The 21067-nt window shown below is 34.1% G+C and overlaps 1 protein-coding gene across 1 annotated transcript in view; it reads right to left on the bottom strand.

Annotated features, from left to right (window-relative positions):
• Positions 1-19368, bottom strand: part of LOC139512381 (prostaglandin G/H synthase 2-like) — a 49570-nt gene extending 30202 nt beyond the window's left edge. The window contains exons 1-8 of the mRNA XM_071299977.1: positions 19260-19368; positions 18562-18678; positions 17596-17739; positions 16277-16599; positions 15383-15466; positions 14396-14642; positions 13268-13554; positions 9885-10029 (exon numbers count right to left, since the gene is read on the bottom strand). Coding sequence (XP_071156078.1) covers positions 9885-10029; positions 13268-13554; positions 14396-14642; positions 15383-15466; positions 16277-16599; positions 17596-17739; positions 18562-18678; positions 19260-19314 — 1402 coding nt within the window. The 5' untranslated portion in view covers positions 19315-19368. The remainder of the gene's footprint in view (positions 1-9884; positions 10030-13267; positions 13555-14395; positions 14643-15382; positions 15467-16276; positions 16600-17595; positions 17740-18561; positions 18679-19259) is intronic.
• Positions 19369-21067: the final 1699 nt, after the last annotated feature.

The raw sequence follows: 21067 nt of genomic DNA on the forward strand, positions 1-21067 counted from the left end.
TCGTGTGTTTAATATAGGGTCCAAGATCTTCTTTGTTTCTTTTTCGCTGTTTCAATTGGCCCTATCCAACGTGTTTAACCAACCAACCAACCAACCAACCAACCAACCAACCAATCAATCAATCATGTTTCCGTCTCGTGTGTTTAATATAGGGTCCAAGATCTTTTTTGTTTCTTTTTCGCTGTTTGAATTGGCCCTATCCAACGTGTTTTACCAACCAACCAACTAATCAATAAATCAATCAATCAATCATGATCAATCAATCATGATCATGATCAATCAATCATGATCATGATCAATCAATCATGTTTCATGATCAATCAATCATGTTTCATGATCAATCAATCATGTTTCATGAAAAATTGAAATTTAATATTGTTCTTGCGTCACTTCTGAAAAAAAAATCCACATGTACTCTGAAACTACAAATACAATCGACCTCAAAATTTGCAGTCAGCAGGGCATACATGTACTAAAAGTTTGTAAAAAAATTTGGTGCAGATATCTCTCAAAGCTTTTCCTAGAGAAAAAAAATTGCAATGCCGTAAAAATTGCTTGCTAGGTCCGTAAATTTCAGTAAAAGCCTACAATAAAATGTCCGCTCCGAGATTGAAATACTAATCTGTGTTACAAACAGGTGCTGAAAAATGTACATTATCAGAAAATAATCAATAAATGTGTTTTAAAGTTACACCGGATCAAATAAATCCAAATCATGCACTGTTTGTGAACTGTCATCAAAATGTCAATTTCCTACAATGACAAAAGAAATTACATTGTGTGCATTCCGTCTCTATACATGTTGTCTGTTCAAAGTCCCCACCTAAAAAGGAATAAAAAGACTATCTTTTCGTTATTATAAACCCGTGTCACGTGATGTGGCGCGCGCGCTGTACCTAAAATAAAAGAAAAACTTTCCAAACTAAACATGAAACTTCTCCGGTAACAATAATATAGACCCCATACAGAAACAAACAAACAAACAAACAAACCCCCCCCCCCCCCCCACCCCCAATTCAATTAATTTTAAAGGGGGAAAGACCCCCTACAATTGCTTTTTTAAAGCAATTGATTTATATTGTAAAAAACCTTTTTAACCATTCTGTTCCGTTAATAAAAAAAAAAAAAAATCTCCCCGAGACCCCCTTTTGCCCCCCCCCCTTTTTTTTTTAACCCTCCACTTACAACTGAATGTAGGTTGTGTGCTATCTATCCTATCAACGTAAAACGAACGACAACTCCAGTTTTTTCCATATTATTAGGTCTTTCCACTTTTCTGTGGAAAGCCTATTGTATTTGTTCTGATTATTATTAGGTCTTTCCACTTTTCTGTGGAAAGCCTATTGTATTTGTTCTGATTATTATTATTATTATTATTATTTTTTTTTTTTTCTTCCGCCAAATTTTGTTCTTGCGATAAATGTTTGTTTCGCAATATGTCGCTTAGATTTTTTTCATATTGTATCGTATAGGTTATGCGCTTTTAAATTTCACCCTGCTAAGCCGAACCATTTTCTTTGTAAGAGTTATCTTCCTATTCACTGTTTGTCATGTGTGTGCATCTCCTTCGTAACAAAATAAGAAAGCGACAAAATTCTTTTTACAAATTGTTCGTTACATCCTCAGGAATTTTTGGCTAATTTGGATCGAAGCGATTCGATGAAATTTTATAGGAGTTATGTACCTTTACGGAATAAATTTGTCGGTATGTTTTTTTAACTCATAAACCGTTAACCGTATAACCCTGGAATGTTTTTATTTGAGTCCCCTGGGTCCTAACTTAGAAAATTAGGTCAAGGTCAAAGGTCAAGGTCATATTTTAGATTTTCATATGTCTTTGATTTCCCTATAATTCTTGAATGGTTATAGATACAGAAAATTTAAGCAGTGAAAAATGTTCAGTACTTCAAGGGGCAACTTTGTTACATTATGACTGTATTGGTTTTACCATTATGTAAGGGACATAACCCCCATTGATGGTTTATAAAAAGCCATTATTAGGCAAAACACTTAAACAAAAGGTCCTTGACCCATAGGGTCTTTTGCAATGACATTGTGAAGCAATGACCTTGACAAAGGTCACAAGGTCAAAGGTCAAGGTCATGTACATATGTGATTTGGGGCACGACTTGAAGATTTTTATGTGTGTTTGCCAACCAACCAACCAACCAACCAATCATGATCAATCAATAATGATCAATCAACAAATCATGATCATGATCAATCAACCAATCATGATCATGATTAATCAATCAATCAATCATGTTTCCGTCTCATGTGTTTAATATAGGGTTCAAGATCTCCTTTGTTTCTTTTTCGCTGTTTCAATTGACCCTTTCCAACGTGTTTAACCAACCAACCAACCAATCAATCAATCAATCAATCAATCAATCAATCATGATCAATCAATCATGATCAATCAATCATGTTTCCGTCTCGTCTCGTGTGTTTAATATAGGGTCCAAGATCTTCTTTGTTTCTTTTTCGCTGTTTCAATTGGCCCTATCCAACGTGTTTAACCAACCAACCAACCAACCAACCAACCAACCAACCAACCAACCAACCAACCAACCAACCAACCAACCAATCTATCAATCAATCAATCAATCAATCAATCATGATCAATCAATCAAGTTTCCGTCTCGTCTCGTGTGTTTAATATAGGGTCCAAGATCTTCTTTGTTTCTTTTTCGCTGTTTCAATTGGCCCTATCCAACGTGTTTAACCAACCAACCAACCAACCAACCAACCAACCAACCAATCAATCAATCATGTTTCCGTCTCGTGTGTTTAATATAGGGTCCAAGATCTTTTTTGTTTCTTTTTCGCTGTTTGAATTGGCCCTATCCAACGTGTTTTACCAACCAACCAACTAATCAATAAATCAATCAATCAATCATGATCAATCAATCATGATCATGATCAATCAATCATGATCATGATCAATCAATCATGTTTCATGATCAATCAATCATGTTTCATGATCAATCAATCATGTTTCATGAAAAATTGAAATTTAATATTGTTCTTGCGTCACTTCTGAAAAAAAAATCCACATGTACTCTGAAACTACAAATACAATCGACCTCAAAATTTGCAGTCAGCAGGGCATACATGTACTAAAAGTTTGTAAAAAAATTTGGTGCAGATATCTCTCAAAGCTTTTCCTAGAGAAAAAAAATTGCAATGCCGTAAAAATTGCTTGCTAGGTCCGTAAATTTCAGTAAAAGCCTACAATAAAATGTCCGCTCCGAGATTGAAATACTAATCTGTGTTACAAACAGGTGCTGAAAAATGTACATTATCAGAAAATAATCAATAAATGTGTTTTAAAGTTACACCGGATCAAATAAATCCAAATCATGCACTGTTTGTGAACTGTCATCAAAATGTCAATTTCCTACAATGACAAAAGAAATTACATTGTGTGCATTCCGTCTCTATACATGTTGTCTGTTCAAAGTCCCCACCTAAAAAGGAATAAAAAGACTATCTTTTCGTTATTATAAACCCGTGTCACGTGATGTGGCGCGCGCGCTGTACCTAAAATAAAAGAAAAACTTTCCAAACTAAACATGAAACTTCTCCGGTAACAATAATATAGACCCCATACAGAAACAAACAAACAAACAAACAAACCCCCCCCCCCCCCCACCCCCAATTCAATTAATTTTAAAGGGGGAAAGACCCCCTACAATTGCTTTTTTAAAGCAATTGATTTATATTGTAAAAAACCTTTTTAACCATTCTGTTCCGTTAATAAAAAAAAAAAAAAATCTCCCCGAGACCCCCTTTTGCCCCCCCCCCTTTTTTTTTTAACCCTCCACTTACAACTGAATGTAGGTTGTGTGCTATCTATCCTATCAACGTAAAACGAACGACAACTCCAGTTTTTTCCATATTATTAGGTCTTTCCACTTTTCTGTGGAAAGCCTATTGTATTTGTTCTGATTATTATTAGGTCTTTCCACTTTTCTGTGGAAAGCCTATTGTATTTGTTCTGATTATTATTATTATTATTATTATTTTTTTTTTTTTCTTCCGCCAAATTTTGTTCTTGCGATAAATGTTTGTTTCGCAATATGTCGCTTAGATTTTTTTCATATTGTATCGTATAGGTTATGCGCTTTTAAATTTCACCCTGCTAAGCCGAACCATTTTCTTTGTAAGAGTTATCTTCCTATTCACTGTTTGTCATGTGTGTGCATCTCCTTCGTAACAAAATAAGAAAGCGACAAAATTCTTTTTACAAATTGTTCGTTACATCCTCAGGAATTTTTGGCTAATTTGGATCGAAGCGATTCGATGAAATTTTATAGGAGTTATGTACCTTTACGGAATAAATTTGTCGGTATGTTTTTTTAACTCATAAACCGTTAACCGTATAACCCTGGAATGTTTTTATTTGAGTCCCCTGGGTCCTAACTTAGAAAATTAGGTCAAGGTCAAAGGTCAAGGTCATATTTTAGATTTTCATATGTCTTTGATTTCCCTATAATTCTTGAATGGTTATAGATACAGAAAATTTAAGCAGTGAAAAATGTTCAGTACTTCAAGGGGCAACTTTGTTACATTATGACTGTATTGGTTTTACCATTATGTAAGGGACATAACCCCCATTGATGGTTTATAAAAAGCCATTATTAGGCAAAACACTTAAACAAAAGGTCCTTGACCCATAGGGTCTTTTGCAATGACATTGTGAAGCAATGACCTTGACAAAGGTCACAAGGTCAAAGGTCAAGGTCATGTACATATGTGATTTGGGGCACGACTTGAAGATTTTTATGTGTGTTTGCCAACCAACCAACCAACCAACCAATCATGATCAATCAATAATGATCAATCAACAAATCATGATCATGATCAATCAACCAATCATGATCATGATTAATCAATCAATCAATCATGTTTCCGTCTCATGTGTTTAATATAGGGTTCAAGATCTCCTTTGTTTCTTTTTCGCTGTTTCAATTGACCCTTTCCAACGTGTTTAACCAACCAACCAACCAATCAATCAATCAATCAATCAATCAATCAATCATGATCAATCAATCATGATCAATCAATCATGTTTCCGTCTCGTCTCGTGTGTTTAATATAGGGTCCAAGATCTTCTTTGTTTCTTTTTCGCTGTTTCAATTGGCCCTATCCAACGTGTTTAACCAACCAACCAACCAACCAACCAACCAACCAACCAACCAACCAACCAACCAACCAACCAACCAACCAACCAATCTATCAATCAATCAATCAATCAATCAATCATGATCAATCAATCAAGTTTCCGTCTCGTCTCGTGTGTTTAATATAGGGTCCAAGATCTTCTTTGTTTCTTTTTCGCTGTTTCAATTGGCCCTATCCAACGTGTTTAACCAACCAACCAACCAACCAACCAACCAACCAACCAATCAATCAATCATGTTTCCGTCTCGTGTGTTTAATATAGGGTCCAAGATCTTTTTTGTTTCTTTTTCGCTGTTTGAATTGGCCCTATCCAACGTGTTTTACCAACCAACCAACTAATCAATAAATCAATCAATCAATCATGATCAATCAATCATGATCATGATCAATCAATCATGATCATGATCAATCAATCATGTTTCATGATCAATCAATCATGTTTCATGATCAATCAATCATGTTTCATGAAAAATTGAAATTTAATATTGTTCTTGCGTCACTTCTGAAAAAAAAATCCACATGTACTCTGAAACTACAAATACAATCGACCTCAAAATTTGCAGTCAGCAGGGCATACATGTACTAAAAGTTTGTAAAAAAATTTGGTGCAGATATCTCTCAAAGCTTTTCCTAGAGAAAAAAAATTGCAATGCCGTAAAAATTGCTTGCTAGGTCCGTAAATTTCAGTAAAAGCCTACAATAAAATGTCCGCTCCGAGATTGAAATACTAATCTGTGTTACAAACAGGTGCTGAAAAATGTACATTATCAGAAAATAATCAATAAATGTGTTTTAAAGTTACACCGGATCAAATAAATCCAAATCATGCACTGTTTGTGAACTGTCATCAAAATGTCAATTTCCTACAATGACAAAAGAAATTACATTGTGTGCATTCCGTCTCTATACATGTTGTCTGTTCAAAGTCCCCACCTAAAAAGGAATAAAAAGACTATCTTTTCGTTATTATAAACCCGTGTCACGTGATGTGGCGCGCGCGCTGTACCTAAAATAAAAGAAAAACTTTCCAAACTAAACATGAAACTTCTCCGGTAACAATAATATAGACCCCATACAGAAACAAACAAACAAACAAACAAACCCCCCCCCCCCCCACCCCCAATTCAATTAATTTTAAAGGGGGAAAGACCCCCTACAATTGCTTTTTTAAAGCAATTGATTTATATTTACCTTTTTATTCTGTTTTAATTTTTTTCCGCCTTTTTTTTTTAACCCTCCACTTACAACTGAAATTGTGTGCTATCTTCCTATCAACGTACGTCCGCTTAGATATTTTGTATATTGTATCGTATAGTTTACACGGTTTTAAATCTCACCCTGCTAAGACGAACAATTTTCTTTGTAAGAGTTATCTCCCTATTCACTGTTTATCATCTGTGTGCATCTCCTTTGTAACAGAAAAAGATAGCGACAAAATTCCTTTTACAAATTGTTCGTTACATCCTCAGAAATTTTTGGCTAATTTGGATCGAAGCGATTCGATGACATTTTATAGGAGTTATCTACCTTTACAAAATAAATTTGTCGGTATGTTTTTTTAACTCATAAACAATTAACCGTATAACCCTGGAATGTTTTTATTTGGGGCCCCTAGGTTCTAACTTAGAAAATGAGGTCAAGGTCAAAGGTCAAGGTCAAGTTCTCAATTGTGACTTTTGCTTGTTTTTGCATTTTCTCCGACACTTTGAAAGATACATATAAAAGAACAAGTGCAAAATGTCTGCTTTATTGTAATGAAGATATGCTACATTTAGTCTTATACAATTTAATGGCATCTTATAGGAGTTGGTGCCCCTGAAATGTCATGATATAAGGTTATTTGATTATAACTTCAACTAAGTTCATTATAAAGGCATTTTACTTTTTACAAAAGGTTAGGTGACAAATGACCTTGAAAAATGACTACCGGAAGTGACCTTGAGAAAACCGGAAGTAGCCTTTTTTGCAATTTTTACATTTAAAAGTACTCAGAATCCATATATTTTGTCATATAGATACATAAACTGATTACTGACGACTAAAAACGACTTCCAACAAACCGGAAGTGACCAATTATTTCCCCTTCTACATACAATAGTATAAAGAAACTATTTATTTTTGGAATCAGTGTGAAATAAGCTATCATATGAGACCGGAAGTGACATTAATTTCACCGGAAGCAGCATATTTTTTCCCTTATATCACTCAAAAATACAATTAAACCATTATTAATCGCATCTCGCATCAGTATGAAGAAACTATCTTCTTATCATAATTTCTTTGGTGTGGAAAGACTTTCAATTGTTCTCTGAACAATTGGTTTTTAATTATTATTATTATTATTATTTTTTTCTTCCGCCAAATTTTGTTCTTGCGCAAAATGTTTGTTTCGCAATATGTCGCTTAGATATTTCCCATATGGTATCGTATAGTTTATGCGCTTTTAAATTTCACCCTGCTAAGCCGATCCATTTTCTATGTAAGAGTTATCTCCCTTTTCACTGTTTACCCTCTGTGTGCATCTCCTTCGTAACAAAAAAAGATAGCGACAAAATTCTTTTTACAAACTGTTCGTTACATCCTCAAGAATTTTTGGCTAATTTGGATCGAAGTGATTCGATGAAATTTTATAGGAGTTATCTACCTTTACAAAATAAATTTGTCGGTATGTTCATTTAACTCATAAACAGTTAACCGTATAACCCTGGAATGTTTTTATTTGATTCCCCTGGGTCCTAACTTAGAAAATGAGGTCAAGGTCAAAGGTCAAGGTCAAGTTCTCAATTGTGACTTTTGCTTGTTTTTGCATTTTCTCCGACACTTTGAAAGATACATACTAAAGAACAAGTGCAAAATGTCAGCTTTATTGTAATGAAGATATGCTACATTTAGTCTTATACAATTTAATGGCATCTTATAGGAGTTATTGCCCCTCAAATGTCTTGATATGAGGTTATTTGATTATGACTTCAACTAAGTTCATAAGAAAGGCATTTGACCTTGTACAAAAGATTAGATGACAAATGACCTTGAAAAATGACTACCGGAAGTGACCTTGAGAAAACCGGAAGTAGCCTTTTTTGCAATTTTTTCATCTCAAAGTACCCAGAATCAATATATTTTGTCATATAGATACATACACTGATTACTGGAGACGAAACATGACTTCCAACAAACCGGAAGTGGCCAATTATTTCCCCTTCTACATACAATAGTATATAGAAACTATATATTTTTGGAATCAGTGTGAAATAAGCTATCATATGAGACCGGAAGTGACATTTATTTCACCGGAAGTAGCATATTATCTCCCTTTTATCACTCAAAAACATAATTAAACCATTATTTATCTCATCAGTATGAAGAAACTATCTTCTTATCAAAATTTCTTTGGTGTGGAAAGACTTTCAATTGTTCTCTGAACAATTGGTTTTTAATTAAGTCTTTCCACTTTTCTGTGGAAAGACTTATTGTTTTTCTTCTGATTATTATTATTTTTTTTTTTCCGCCAAATTTTGTTCTTGCGATAAATGTTTGTTTCGCAATATGTCGCTTAGACATTTCTCATATGGTATCGTATAGTTAATGCGCTTTTAAATTTCACCCTGCTAATCCGAACCATTTTCTTTGTAAGAGTTATCTCCCTATTCACTGTTTATCATCTGTGTGCATCTCCTTCGTAACAAAAAAAGATAGCGACAAAATTCCTTTTATAAATTGTTCGTTACATCCTCAGGAATTTTTGGCTCATTTTGATCGAAGCGATCCGATGAAATTTTATAGGAGTTATCTACCTTTACAAAATAAATTTGTCGGTATGTTTTTTTAACTCATAAACCGTTAACCGTATAACCCTGGAATGTTTTTATTTGAGGCCCCTAGGTCCCAACTTAGAAAATGAGGTCAAGGTCAAAGGTCAAGGTCAAGTTCTCAATTGTGACTTTTGTTTGTTTTTGCATTTTCTCCGACACTTTGAAAGATACATATAAAAGAACAAGTGCAAAATGTCTGCTTTATTGTTATGAAGATATGCTACATTTAGTCTGATACAATTTAATGGAATCTTATAGGAGTTGGTGCCCCTGAAATGTCTTGATATGAGGTAATTTCATTATAACTTCAACTAAGTTCATTATAAAGGCATTTGACCTTGTACAAAAGGTAAGGTGACAAATGACCTTGAAAAATGACTACCGGAAGTGACCTTGAGAAAACCGGAAGTAGCCTTTTTTGCAATTTTTTCATATAAAATTACTCAGAATCCATATATTTTGTTATATAGATACATAAACTGATTACTGAAGACTCAAAATGACTTCCAACAAACCGGAAGTGGCCAATTATCTCCCATTCTACATATAAAAGTATATAGAAACTATATATTTTTGGAATCAGTGTGAAAGAAGCTATCATATGAGACCGGAGGTAGCATATTATCTCCCTTATATCACTCGAAAATATAATTAAACCATTATTTATCGTATCAGCATGAAGAATAACTTCTTATCAAAATTTCTTTGGTGTGAAAAGACTTTCAATTGTTCTCTGAACAATTGGTTTTTAATTTTAGTATAGTTTTTTTAAAACCTGTGAATTTTAATTTAGCACAGTTTTTAAAAACCTGGGAATTTTGATATAATACGATATTTTGAAACTTCTGAACTTGCTTTAAATGTTTTAAGACAGAATATATCTACCAGTTAATTCTTCAAACGATTTATATGGTTGTAGGTTAAAACGTTTCCTGTAATTATTGTAAGACTGCAGACGTAATGTGCGGCCATTTTGAATCAGTTTCTGTACAACGGGAAGTGTTATTGCTCCATGATTCTTTACTGTAAACTGCAAAATATTATAGTTAATTCAAAATTAAAGAAAACTGGAAAATAGTGTGAACAAGTGAAACCTTTATACATATAAATCAACTTAGACTTGATCTCAAACAGCAACTGACAAAATGCAACATGAAAATACTGCGCTCAGCAGGGAGCAGAAACGGGTTTCTTTCAACATTGCCTCTGATTATCATACTAGGAATATCTTAATCAACAATTATAGATAAACAATATCACATCTATCATCATGTTATAATGAGAATAAAAAGAACACTAGTATGAAAGAGAGGTTTTAAATAACTAGACAGGTTAAGGACAGAGCAAGCAACAATGCACATGAATTGAGAACTAACCAAAGCTTAGAGCAGTTTGAACTTTCATCAAAACCGGTAATGTGTCAAATACGGTTAAACGAGAAGTACAGATACGAAAGATGCCTAGCTAGATATATCAATTCACAGTGTTAGCCGTAAAACCCAGAGCAGTTATCAAAGTTTAATGCATACACTACTGTTAAGGGAAAAAAACGTTATCTGCAAGAAGCAGTGTACAATTTGTTTTCTATCGGAATGCCAATCAGACAATCAGATATTTAAAATATCTGTTAGTATTCTGACGACATCTTGCGGGTAGTTTACGTTTATTTGCATTTACTGTTCAGAAGCAAGTACAACTGTTTTATAACATTTTGATGTAAAACTACTAAACAAAAATGCCTTCTCTATTCATTTTTTTTTCGTAAAAGATTAAAGTGTACAAATTTTTTTCCCACATTTTTAAAAAATGGCATGATTCTTATTCAAAGTTGAAGGCGTTTTGTTATTTTTATTTTAGACCACGTGATAAGGATATGACAAAAGACATCCACAATCAAAGTAGTAAAATTGAGAATGGAAATGAGGAATGTGTCAAAGAGACAACAACCCGACCAAAAAGCAGATAACAACCGAAGGCCACCAATGGAAATGCATGGGTCTTCAATGCAGCGAGAAAATCCCGCACCCGGAGGCGTGCTTCAGCTGGCCCCTTAAAAAATGTATATTAGTCCAGTGATAATGGACGTCATACTAAACTCCGAAATATATAAAAAAAACAACTAATATAGTTAAAAATCATACAAGACTAACAAAGGCCAGAGGTTCCTGACTTATACCGGCGTCACACATCAGCGTATAGTTCCGACGTACGTCGCCGGGCGTGATAAAAAATTCATGTACGCTGCCAATACGCTAATAATTTGGGATGCATTTAACTTGTCAATCATATCTGTATCGTGTTTACAACGAGCATTAATCTTGTATTGGGCGTACGAGAATTTAGATAAGCGTGTATTGGGCGTTCAAGTAACGTATGTTGGCGTAGGTATATATGTATGTGCATGGCGTTTGTCTAACGTAGATGGAATCCTCGCCACGAAGGAAAAAACGTCCCCTAGCCGTATTTGAGGCGCGCCCCGGTCGTATCTGGGACAATAATCTGTGCTTTCGGCGTGTCTGGAACGTTTAATTTTGGATTGTTTGTTACAAACACACCCGCATACGTTTTAGTTAAAGTCGAACGATCTTGAAACGTATACAACGTGCCCTAAACGTGTCTCAAACTTATTTGTAGCGTTTTCAACACGCTTGTAGCGTATGTATTACGTGCGTGTAGCGTACAGGATACATACGCTTGACAAACGCTTGAGCTAGATGAAAATTTTTATGCTGCATACAAAATTTTTGGGAGTAATAGCGTTCACCAAGCGTATACCTTTGAATTTTGACGTATTCCAAACTTATGCAGCGTGCGTTAAACGATTGCCTCTAGCGTTCCTCTGGCGTGCAACTAACGTATACGGACTTTGTCAATTTTCTCTGTACGTCTGTGCACGCCAGTCTATACGCCAATGTGTGACGCCGGCATTAGGACAGGCGCAAAAATGCGGCGGGGTTTAACATGTTTTTTTTATGATCTCAAAGCTCCCCCTATACCTCTAGCCAATGTAGAAAAACAAACACTCAACAATAAGCACAGTATAACTCAGTTTAAAAGAAGTCAGAATAGGTATCCAAAGTGTTAGCCATATTTTTCTCTTCATTTATCGGCTTATTTCAGCTTGAGTATTGTGTGAATCTGTTGTAAATTCTACTTTTATCTACTATTGAGAGATTCCAATTTAGCATTCGAGTTCAAATGTAAATCCTTTCATTTTCTTTTCTAAGAAACATAGTTATACAACTACCTTAACATGGCATATTCTATCCCTAAATTAAAAGAACTTGATCATAATTCTATTATTAAAGACCATAACTTGACAATTGTAATCTCTTTTTGATGTTTTGTGTTGTTGTGTAGCTGCCTTACTTGCTTATTTCCACACCAGGTTTTTTCTTTAAATGAAATTATAAAATATATGATTTGAGCATTTAAATTCTTCATATTGGAGCAATGTGACCAATTTACAGAAGCGCGTCATTGGTTGGCCAATTTACGGAAGCGCGTCATTGGTTGACCAATTTACGGAAGCGCGTCAGTGGTTGACCAATTTACAGAAGCGCGTCAGTGGTTGACCAATTTACGGAAGCGCGTCAGTGGTTGACCAATTTACAGAAGCGCGTCAGTGGTTGACCAATTTACGGAAGCGCGTCATGGTTGACCAATTTACGGAAGCGCGTCAGTGGTTGACCAATTTACGGAAGCGCGTCATTGGTTGCCCAATTTACGGAAGCGCGTCAGTGGTTGACCAATTTACGGAGGCTCTTCATTGGTTGACCAATTTACGGAAGCTCGTCATTATTTTAATAATAATAATTCTTTATTTGCAAAATAGACAAAAACCAATTTTGGTTATGGCAAATACATTGACAAAACAAACATGATCAAACATAATGAAAACTCGACAATATTATAAGAGATAATCATATTATTGGTTGACAAAACGGAAGCTCTACCTTCAAGTTTCACTCGCAGATTTAATTTAACCTGGAAGTCTGAAAAACAAATAAAAGTTTAATCTTTATGAGGGTTTGGATGGGGTTAAATGATTAAAGAATAATGCCCTTAAAAAATGAAGATTAGAGAATAACGGGCAAAAAAAATGCCGGAGATTAGAGAAAAAAGGCGTTAATTTTTTGAAGATTAGAGAAAAAAGGGGTTAATTGTTTAAAGATTAGAAAAAAAAGGGGTGAAAATTAAATGTTTACAGAATAACAGACCCCCCCCCCCCAAATCCAGACCCTCCTTTATTTTCTAATAACACTTACCGCACCAGCGCTTTGCTTGGACAAAGAGTCAACAAATGTGGTCATTCCATGTTTTATCACAAGTCCCGGATTGACTAAGATATCCCTCATGGTGTAATTAGTATCTCCAATTATGAATTCGTCTGGCATTAAAGGATGCCAGTAGTATAAATGGTTGAATTCCACCGATGCTCGTGCTTGATACTGAAAATTTTCACCAAATAGCAAGTCTGGTTTAAACATAAGTTTAAAATTATAGTTGCTTAGATGTTGTACATAATCTTCAATCACAATTTTAATAGTCTGTCCTGAAAAATGTAAGAAAAATAAAATTATTGACCCAATCATGATGTTTCTGTACAACTTGCACTTTTAAGAAACTGTAAAAGCCGTGTTAACCACAACAAACAAAATCGTTAATGAAGAGATTTGCATTTGTCAACTATATCAGTTTAAATTACTTTTTTGAAATTAATTGACGAAGCTAAAACATATTAATAGTAATAATCACCGGGCACTTTTCTTGACAGCAGCCAAAGAAAAGGTATTTCATTTAGAAGATTACACAGATGTGTCCAGCAATTTGCAAAGGTGGTCCAGTCCAAGAGAAAAAGGGACTCTAAATTTCAGTCCAAGAGAAAAGGGGTCTCTAAATTTATGTCCCTATTCAAATGCATTGATCGTAAAAAAGGGGAATACAACCCAGGGAATTCCTTTAGATCCGTCATTGTTACACATTTCTTTCTCATAAACAGAGGTTGTTTAGATGTTGAAACCTAAATAGTGTGTAATTATGCGTTTTTTTAATATTGTTCTTATCAGTTTAAATGGGGGGAAAGGAGGGGGGGGGGGGGGTAAATGCTCCCACAATGAGTAAATTGTATTTATATTACCTGAAATGATTTTGTGTAACTATTTACTAAGACATATTTTTGTCGAAATGATTGATAGTTGCATTCTCAACGTGCAGTGGCTGATATTTCATGCATATTCAACACGGGAACAAATTAACAAGTAAATAAAAATGTTGATTCTGAAACATATTTCTTCAACCAATAGTGAAAAAGTAAATAAAATAAAAATTATCAATAAATCTTCATCTTCTTTTAGGAGAATAAAATGGGGGGGGGGGGGGTGATTATAACTTGCCTAATAGTATTAGTTTTCCTGTTTGAAAGATGCGTTCATCGTCCCATTCTGGGTGTACTTTCTTCATGACATCACAGACTCTGTTGTGTTCTCTCATCCAGATCGTAGAGAGCATGAACAGTCCAGGAAAGTTACCAAAGAACGAATGACCAAGAGCAAACTTCCTTTCCGCGGGAACAGGGCCCAAGTAATGCATTTCAACATCAGCATCTTTAGTTAGAACCGGCCAATCTTCACTATTTATTGTCTACAAAAGTTTACTTTATAAAATAAGAAATAATTAAAAATTATACCATGTTGACATAATTCGCTATACATATAATTTTGTCTTATATCTATAATTGCAGATACGGAAAGTACCCTAGTGAGATAGAAGCATTTTAATATATAGGAAGCCACTTTGCAAAATTAAAGAAGACACGATCTCCTTGTGTAATTTGCTTCCACTGAGGCTAAATATATATGTCAACTTCTGTCGTCACCTAAATATGCTAAATTGTCAACTTCTGTCGTCACCTAAATATATATGTCAACTTCTGTCGTCACTGAGGCTAAATTGTCAACTTCTGTCGTCACTTAGCGTAACCTGGTCAAATTTAATCAAAACATGCAAATAAGGAAATTGGAATAAATAGTGGGAAACAAAATATAATAAAAGGTATTCCAATACTCCAACTTCATGAAACAAATTTAAAAAATTATGAATTGTTGATGCTGTATAAAAAAGTATCTGACATGATATTTCAAAATATAGATTTCGATAAGTAATTTTCAGTCTTGACATTTAAAAGCGGAGGAAAACCACTATTTGTCATGTGCTGTTTGGACGATTAATACCGTTTCCAAAAAACTTGTATGCACGGAAATCTTTCAAGTCTTGTTTTATTTGTGTGCATGTTTTTGTTTGCGTCTTAGTTTTGAAATTGTTTAATATTGTATTTTTGGAAAGAAAAAGGGGAGGTAAGCTGCGTTTGGGTAAATACTAACCTGAAGTTTCAATTTTCCATCTTTAAAGGATCTCAGAAGATTTTCATCATGTTTATTTTTTCCATATATATTTGTCATGTCTATCTGTAAAGGATATCAATAGTGCACATGTAAATTCATCTGGTCAGTCGTCATCATATTAAGTATACACAATAGCATATGAGATTTAATAATGATTAAAAAAAACACCCGTAACTGTTTTATGTCATCATTAACGACAAAAAGAAAACTGTCCGTATATGCTTATGAATAAAAAAATGTATATTGATAAGTACTTTTGTCTTTATCTTGTCGTAGAAGCGGCGACGACAGAGTCATTATATTTGATTTTAAGTGGTATAACGCCATTGTTAAGCACTGCTTTTGGGCTATTACGTGGCAGTCGGTTTTTATTGGCTGAGGAAGCCAGACTGCCCGGAAAAACCACCGACCTTCGATAGAAAACTGACTAACCTAGTCAATTAAGATTGAAGTCGAGTGCACCCGTACGAGCGGGGTTCGAACTCTCAACATATGTGCTGACTGGCTTGTGATTACAGTAATAATACTTAGACCACTCGGCCGCCGAGGTCCCAGTGTCAGGATTCGTAATAGATATTTCGGATATCTGATATCATTCATAAGAATGATGTAAAATACTTCTTGTCAATTGATTCGGATGTACACAAAACTTGAGTTGTCCATAGTACACGGATGCCCCAATCGCAGGATAATTTTCTATGTTCAAATTTAAACAAATAACCTATCTTAAACGTTAGACAAATTAAATACCGAAACGTGGTTTTATAATTCAAAATTTTCAAAGACCACGCAAATTTTAAATTTACAAAGGAAGTACGTATTATAATTTACATATATAAAGTTGAATAGAAAACCCAATATAATACTACCTACTCCATGTCCTCCCCACTGATATTGTGGTCCGCGTTTAAAATCTGTTTTCAGGAACATATGTGAAAAGTGTTGAGCCATAAAGCTGAACAAAACACTGGTTCCGATTGGATCTGGTTTAAATTTTTCCCGCACGAACAACTTTTTAACCAAAGCATTTATATCTGGTAACTCTTCCTTTCCCGCTACACCCATTGGAGTTGGACATTCCTCGGGAACAGGCGGAAGGACTCTTGTGTAGAATGAGTGATTAAAATGTGCACCGAGTGTTATATAAGAATGATCGTTGTCGTATGGAGGTGGAATGTCGATAAGATTGGATCGGACTGAAAAAATATATAAACATTCTGGATATTTTTGCTACTTTAAAAAAACCTAAATATTAAATAAACAACACTCCTAATGATCAGGTTGGTTGTCATTGTGCAACACAGCTAATAATATAGAACCCTATAGTTAAAAAAACATAGAACACCTTTTATCATATAAATCAATGTCAAACATCCAAACATGCTATCCACACTGATCTGTGTTCACACTTGTTTTATTACAATATTCTCCTTAAACACTATCCATGGAAGAGACCACATAAAATATCTAAACTTAATGTACATATTTTAAGAAGGCTTTCCACAGATTACATACATAACATCTTTTGTAAGAAACAGTTTTCAATTATTTTTTATAGCAAGTTATTCATGGTGCAAAAGGATTAAACAATAGTTTGTTCATCTACGAGGATTAAAAATAATATATGCAATTGTCCCCCCCCCCCCTCCTTTAACAGTAACTCAAAAAACGTTGACAAATATATTACTTGTGAACATATGATAATTATAACAAGAATCTGCAAGATATTGAGCAGTACAACATTAAACAGAACATCTGACAACCACTAATAGCCGACTTTTAAAAGAAAAAGGCTGCAAACAAAGACAAACAACAGCGAACCAAAATGATGTTTGCAAATAACCACGGGTATGTTCACCTTGTCATTACTTTATTCCGTCCTTAATTCCTAGATTGAGATTCACGAATGTAAGCCATTACCATATTTGTACTTGTCTAAATGGTTCCACAAGTAACGCAGGAACTGCTTATCCTTTCGTTGCACCCGAGTTCAAATCCTTTTTTGCCATCAAATTGTCTGTTTTTCTTTTGCACTTTTTGTATTTTCTCACTCTTTTATTGTTTATAGGTCAATATTTCAAAAATACTTCGATTTTGGGGACATCATTATATTTTGTTTAACAAAACGGTTGTTAGAATAAAGTTTTATGCATCAAGTTTCTCAAACTGTAACAATTTAAAGCAGTTCTTACTCAATACAAATGTCTTCATTAAAAAATTCCTCAAAAATGGCAGATTATTGACGATGTCCCAGTACCATTGATGGTTAATCATCAGGTTATGAATCGTAGATGGTTTTGGCTTCAGCCATAACTTTACCCTTTTTAACAGAGTAGCTGAAATAGATTGATAGATATAGAGAGAGGTTGTGTGAGTGCCAATGAGACAACTCTCCATCTGAATAACAATTTAAAAAAGTAAACCATTATAACCATTATACGTCAATGTACGGCATGATAACTATTTATGTCAACATGCATTTATTGTAAAATACTGTCTGTGTAAAATGGAAGTATTTAAGACCTAAGTCCTTGACTGGCTATACAGCCCTTGCAACTGTCGGCTATGTGTAAGTTAAATAACTTGCAGCGTGTTTTTATATTGATTGCTTCCTCTGTGTTGATATTTCGCACGTGGTCTAGTAAGCAACTCGATATTGGCCGAATATTCATGAAGTGTTTCGGTTTTTCAAAGATTTAACTTCAATATTAAGTACATACGACGATTTCATAAAAACATGCCATGATTTTGCATTATCTCACAAAGATTAGGCAAACAAAATTGTGTCTTTTAAACAACAAAGACTTGTCAACGATGGAATATCTTATTGCACACGTGACAGCCATTTCCAAAAATGAATGTCCTTCGTGCATAATTAGACTTTCCCAATTTTGCTTGGTATATTTTCACTTTTTTACTGTTTATTCGCTCTTCAAAAGGCTTCAAATTTTAAAATCGCAAACGTACCATGTCAAGTTAGTTAACTCATATATATATTTTAACAAAATCAGATATTTACAAATACATAAGGTTGATTGTCTGTGCATGGAAACTACAATATAGAAACTGGAAAACATCTTAGTCATCTTAGTCATTACTCCTGAATTGAGCATTTTTTTCATCTGCAAAAATTGTGTATTAGATATATTCAAACTTACGCGTTTCACAATTTTTCCCATAAAAGTCTGTTCTTGTACAATCACATTCATAGTCTTTGAATCCCTTTGTGAGACAAACTCCATTGTTTTGACAGGGGTAAGAACAACATAAATTTCCTGAAATAATAATGCATAAAACAGAATATATACTGAAATGGTTTATAATATATATTTTTTTTATTGTCCGTTCGTGAATTTAGAACTATTAAGAAACTGAGAATACAGCTCTATCAGGCAACATTGACCTTTGATGAAATTAGGGCCCTTTTTGTTCATAAAACTCCTCATGAACATCTTGTAATGCAGCATGTCTTCATGTAAACTTAATAAGGTGATAAAAATGTCTTTTTGGGTTATTGCGCTCATGGACAACATTTTTCATTTTCCAATGTTTGCCTCGAGGTCGAGCAGGGTATGCTTACCCTTCCGAGGTACCTTCCGAAGTACCTAATATAATCCTCGGAGTTTTGTGAGATTCTTGTTGCTCAGTTAAGAAATAATTGATGCAAGCTATACTTTGTTGTAGTTTTAACATGCGTAGGCATTATATTCGTGATTATTTTTGCCCGAGCGATAGTGATAACGATAACCAAAACAAATATGTTTGCTTGTTAAAGTAATCAAACATAGTTTTTTCCAATTGCCCTGTACTTTACATAAATTAGTGCGTTCATGTACTCTACGATATAAGTTCATACCTGCATTGATGTCCACTAAGAAAAACAAAACAATGAGTCCAAATATTTTCTTCATTTTGTCAAGATGAATTGATGTACCGTTGTCCTGTAAAAACCAAAATTATATTTTGTTTTGTTTCTCTACATTTTGGAAACCCAAACATGCAAATCCGGAGATAAAATACAATAATAATAATAACGATGCAGAAGGACGCTTCCGGGTGCGGGAATTTCTCGCTACATTGAAGACCTGTTGGTGACCTTCTGCTGTTGTTTTTTTCTATGGTCGGGTTGTTGTCTCTTTGGCACATTCCCCATTTCCATTCTCAATTTTATTTAATGCTTATATAAATACATTTTTTTCGTTTATCTCCGTGATAGTTTACTTCCAATAAATGTATCTTGGAAAAAAAATATAATTTTGCTGTTGATTGCTGTCTACGTAAGAAATTAAAATTAGTCCGTAAATTGTTTGCTAAAACTACCAGAAATTAAGAACAAACCATGAGTACTCACCAGGTTTTAAAAGTTGGATCTTTTTACTGCTAATACTTTGATACCTTTCAAAATACAACTTGTACTGTTGGCGAATAGTTAATCAATTCAAAACGCTACTTCGTTCGATTAAAATCATGGTTAGATCAACAAATCTTGAGATAGTTAACTAATTCAAAACTTCAAAAGAAAATAAACAGATTATGAGATAAATCCAAATTAAAACAAAACGACATGTTTCTTTTTTTTTTGCAAATAAGATATGAACAAATTGTCATCCATTCAAATTAAGATCGATGAATAAGATATATTGTAGCAAAATATCCTTTAAGAATACCTAGGATCTAATCTCAATATCTATGACAAGCCTATTTGGCTTTCGCGGCAGTTGCAATACATATATAGTCCAAGACCACAAATATAGTCCCTAGTGTTGACAGTGGGTTACTTGCCAATATTTTTTATACCCCTTCCAAATTTATTTCTCCATGTGTTATGCCTCAAATTGTAAGTAGGGGAGGGGGGGGGGGGGGGTGAAATTACACTGTAAAAAAAGTTGGTTCAGAATTTTACAGGAAAGTAGTGATATGGTCCAGCTGAAAAAGGTTAAAAAATAGCACTTCGGAAACTGTCAAAAGATTTCAAGACGCCCTAAACATAAAATTGTCCATATTTTGAGTTAGAGCCGATGAAGTTTTCTATAATTTTGATATAATTTCTCCGAAAAGTAGTACAACACACTGTAAAAATTTTATTGAGAAAGCGCAGGTGGGATTTTTTTAATTTTCATTTATGTTCTAAAAGAAATGCACTACGAATTAATTGTGGTCTCGGACCATATACATGCAAAAAGTTTAAATATATATATGACAAAATATTAAAATGACAAATGAATAAAATAGCAATGATTGTACTTGATAGATTTATGTCCTTCGATCTCTGACTGGTCTTATTTGTAAAAAAAAGATTGAGATGTGGTAGGATTGCCTATCAGACAATTCTCAACAAGAGACAAAATAGTACAGAAATTGGCAACTATAGATCACCGTATGGGGCCTATGGGCTTCAACAATGTGCAAAACCAATACCGAATAGTCAGCTATAAAAGGCTCCGAAATAACAAATGTAATTATGTAAAAAGTAATTAAGGAAAAACAAATATGTAACACATCAACAAACGACAACCACTGAATAACAGGCTCCTGAATGTGGTGGGGTTCAACTAATTTTTTGGTGCCAAACCCTCCTCATAACCTGGGACAATGGTGTTACAGTACAACAAAAGAACAAATTATAAAAATCTGTTGAAGGATAATAATAGAAATGCATTTAAC

This window comes from Mytilus edulis, chromosome 2 (assembly GCF_963676685.1).
Source record: "Mytilus edulis chromosome 2, xbMytEdul2.2, whole genome shotgun sequence".
Taxonomy (NCBI): domain Eukaryota; kingdom Metazoa; phylum Mollusca; class Bivalvia; order Mytilida; family Mytilidae; genus Mytilus; species Mytilus edulis.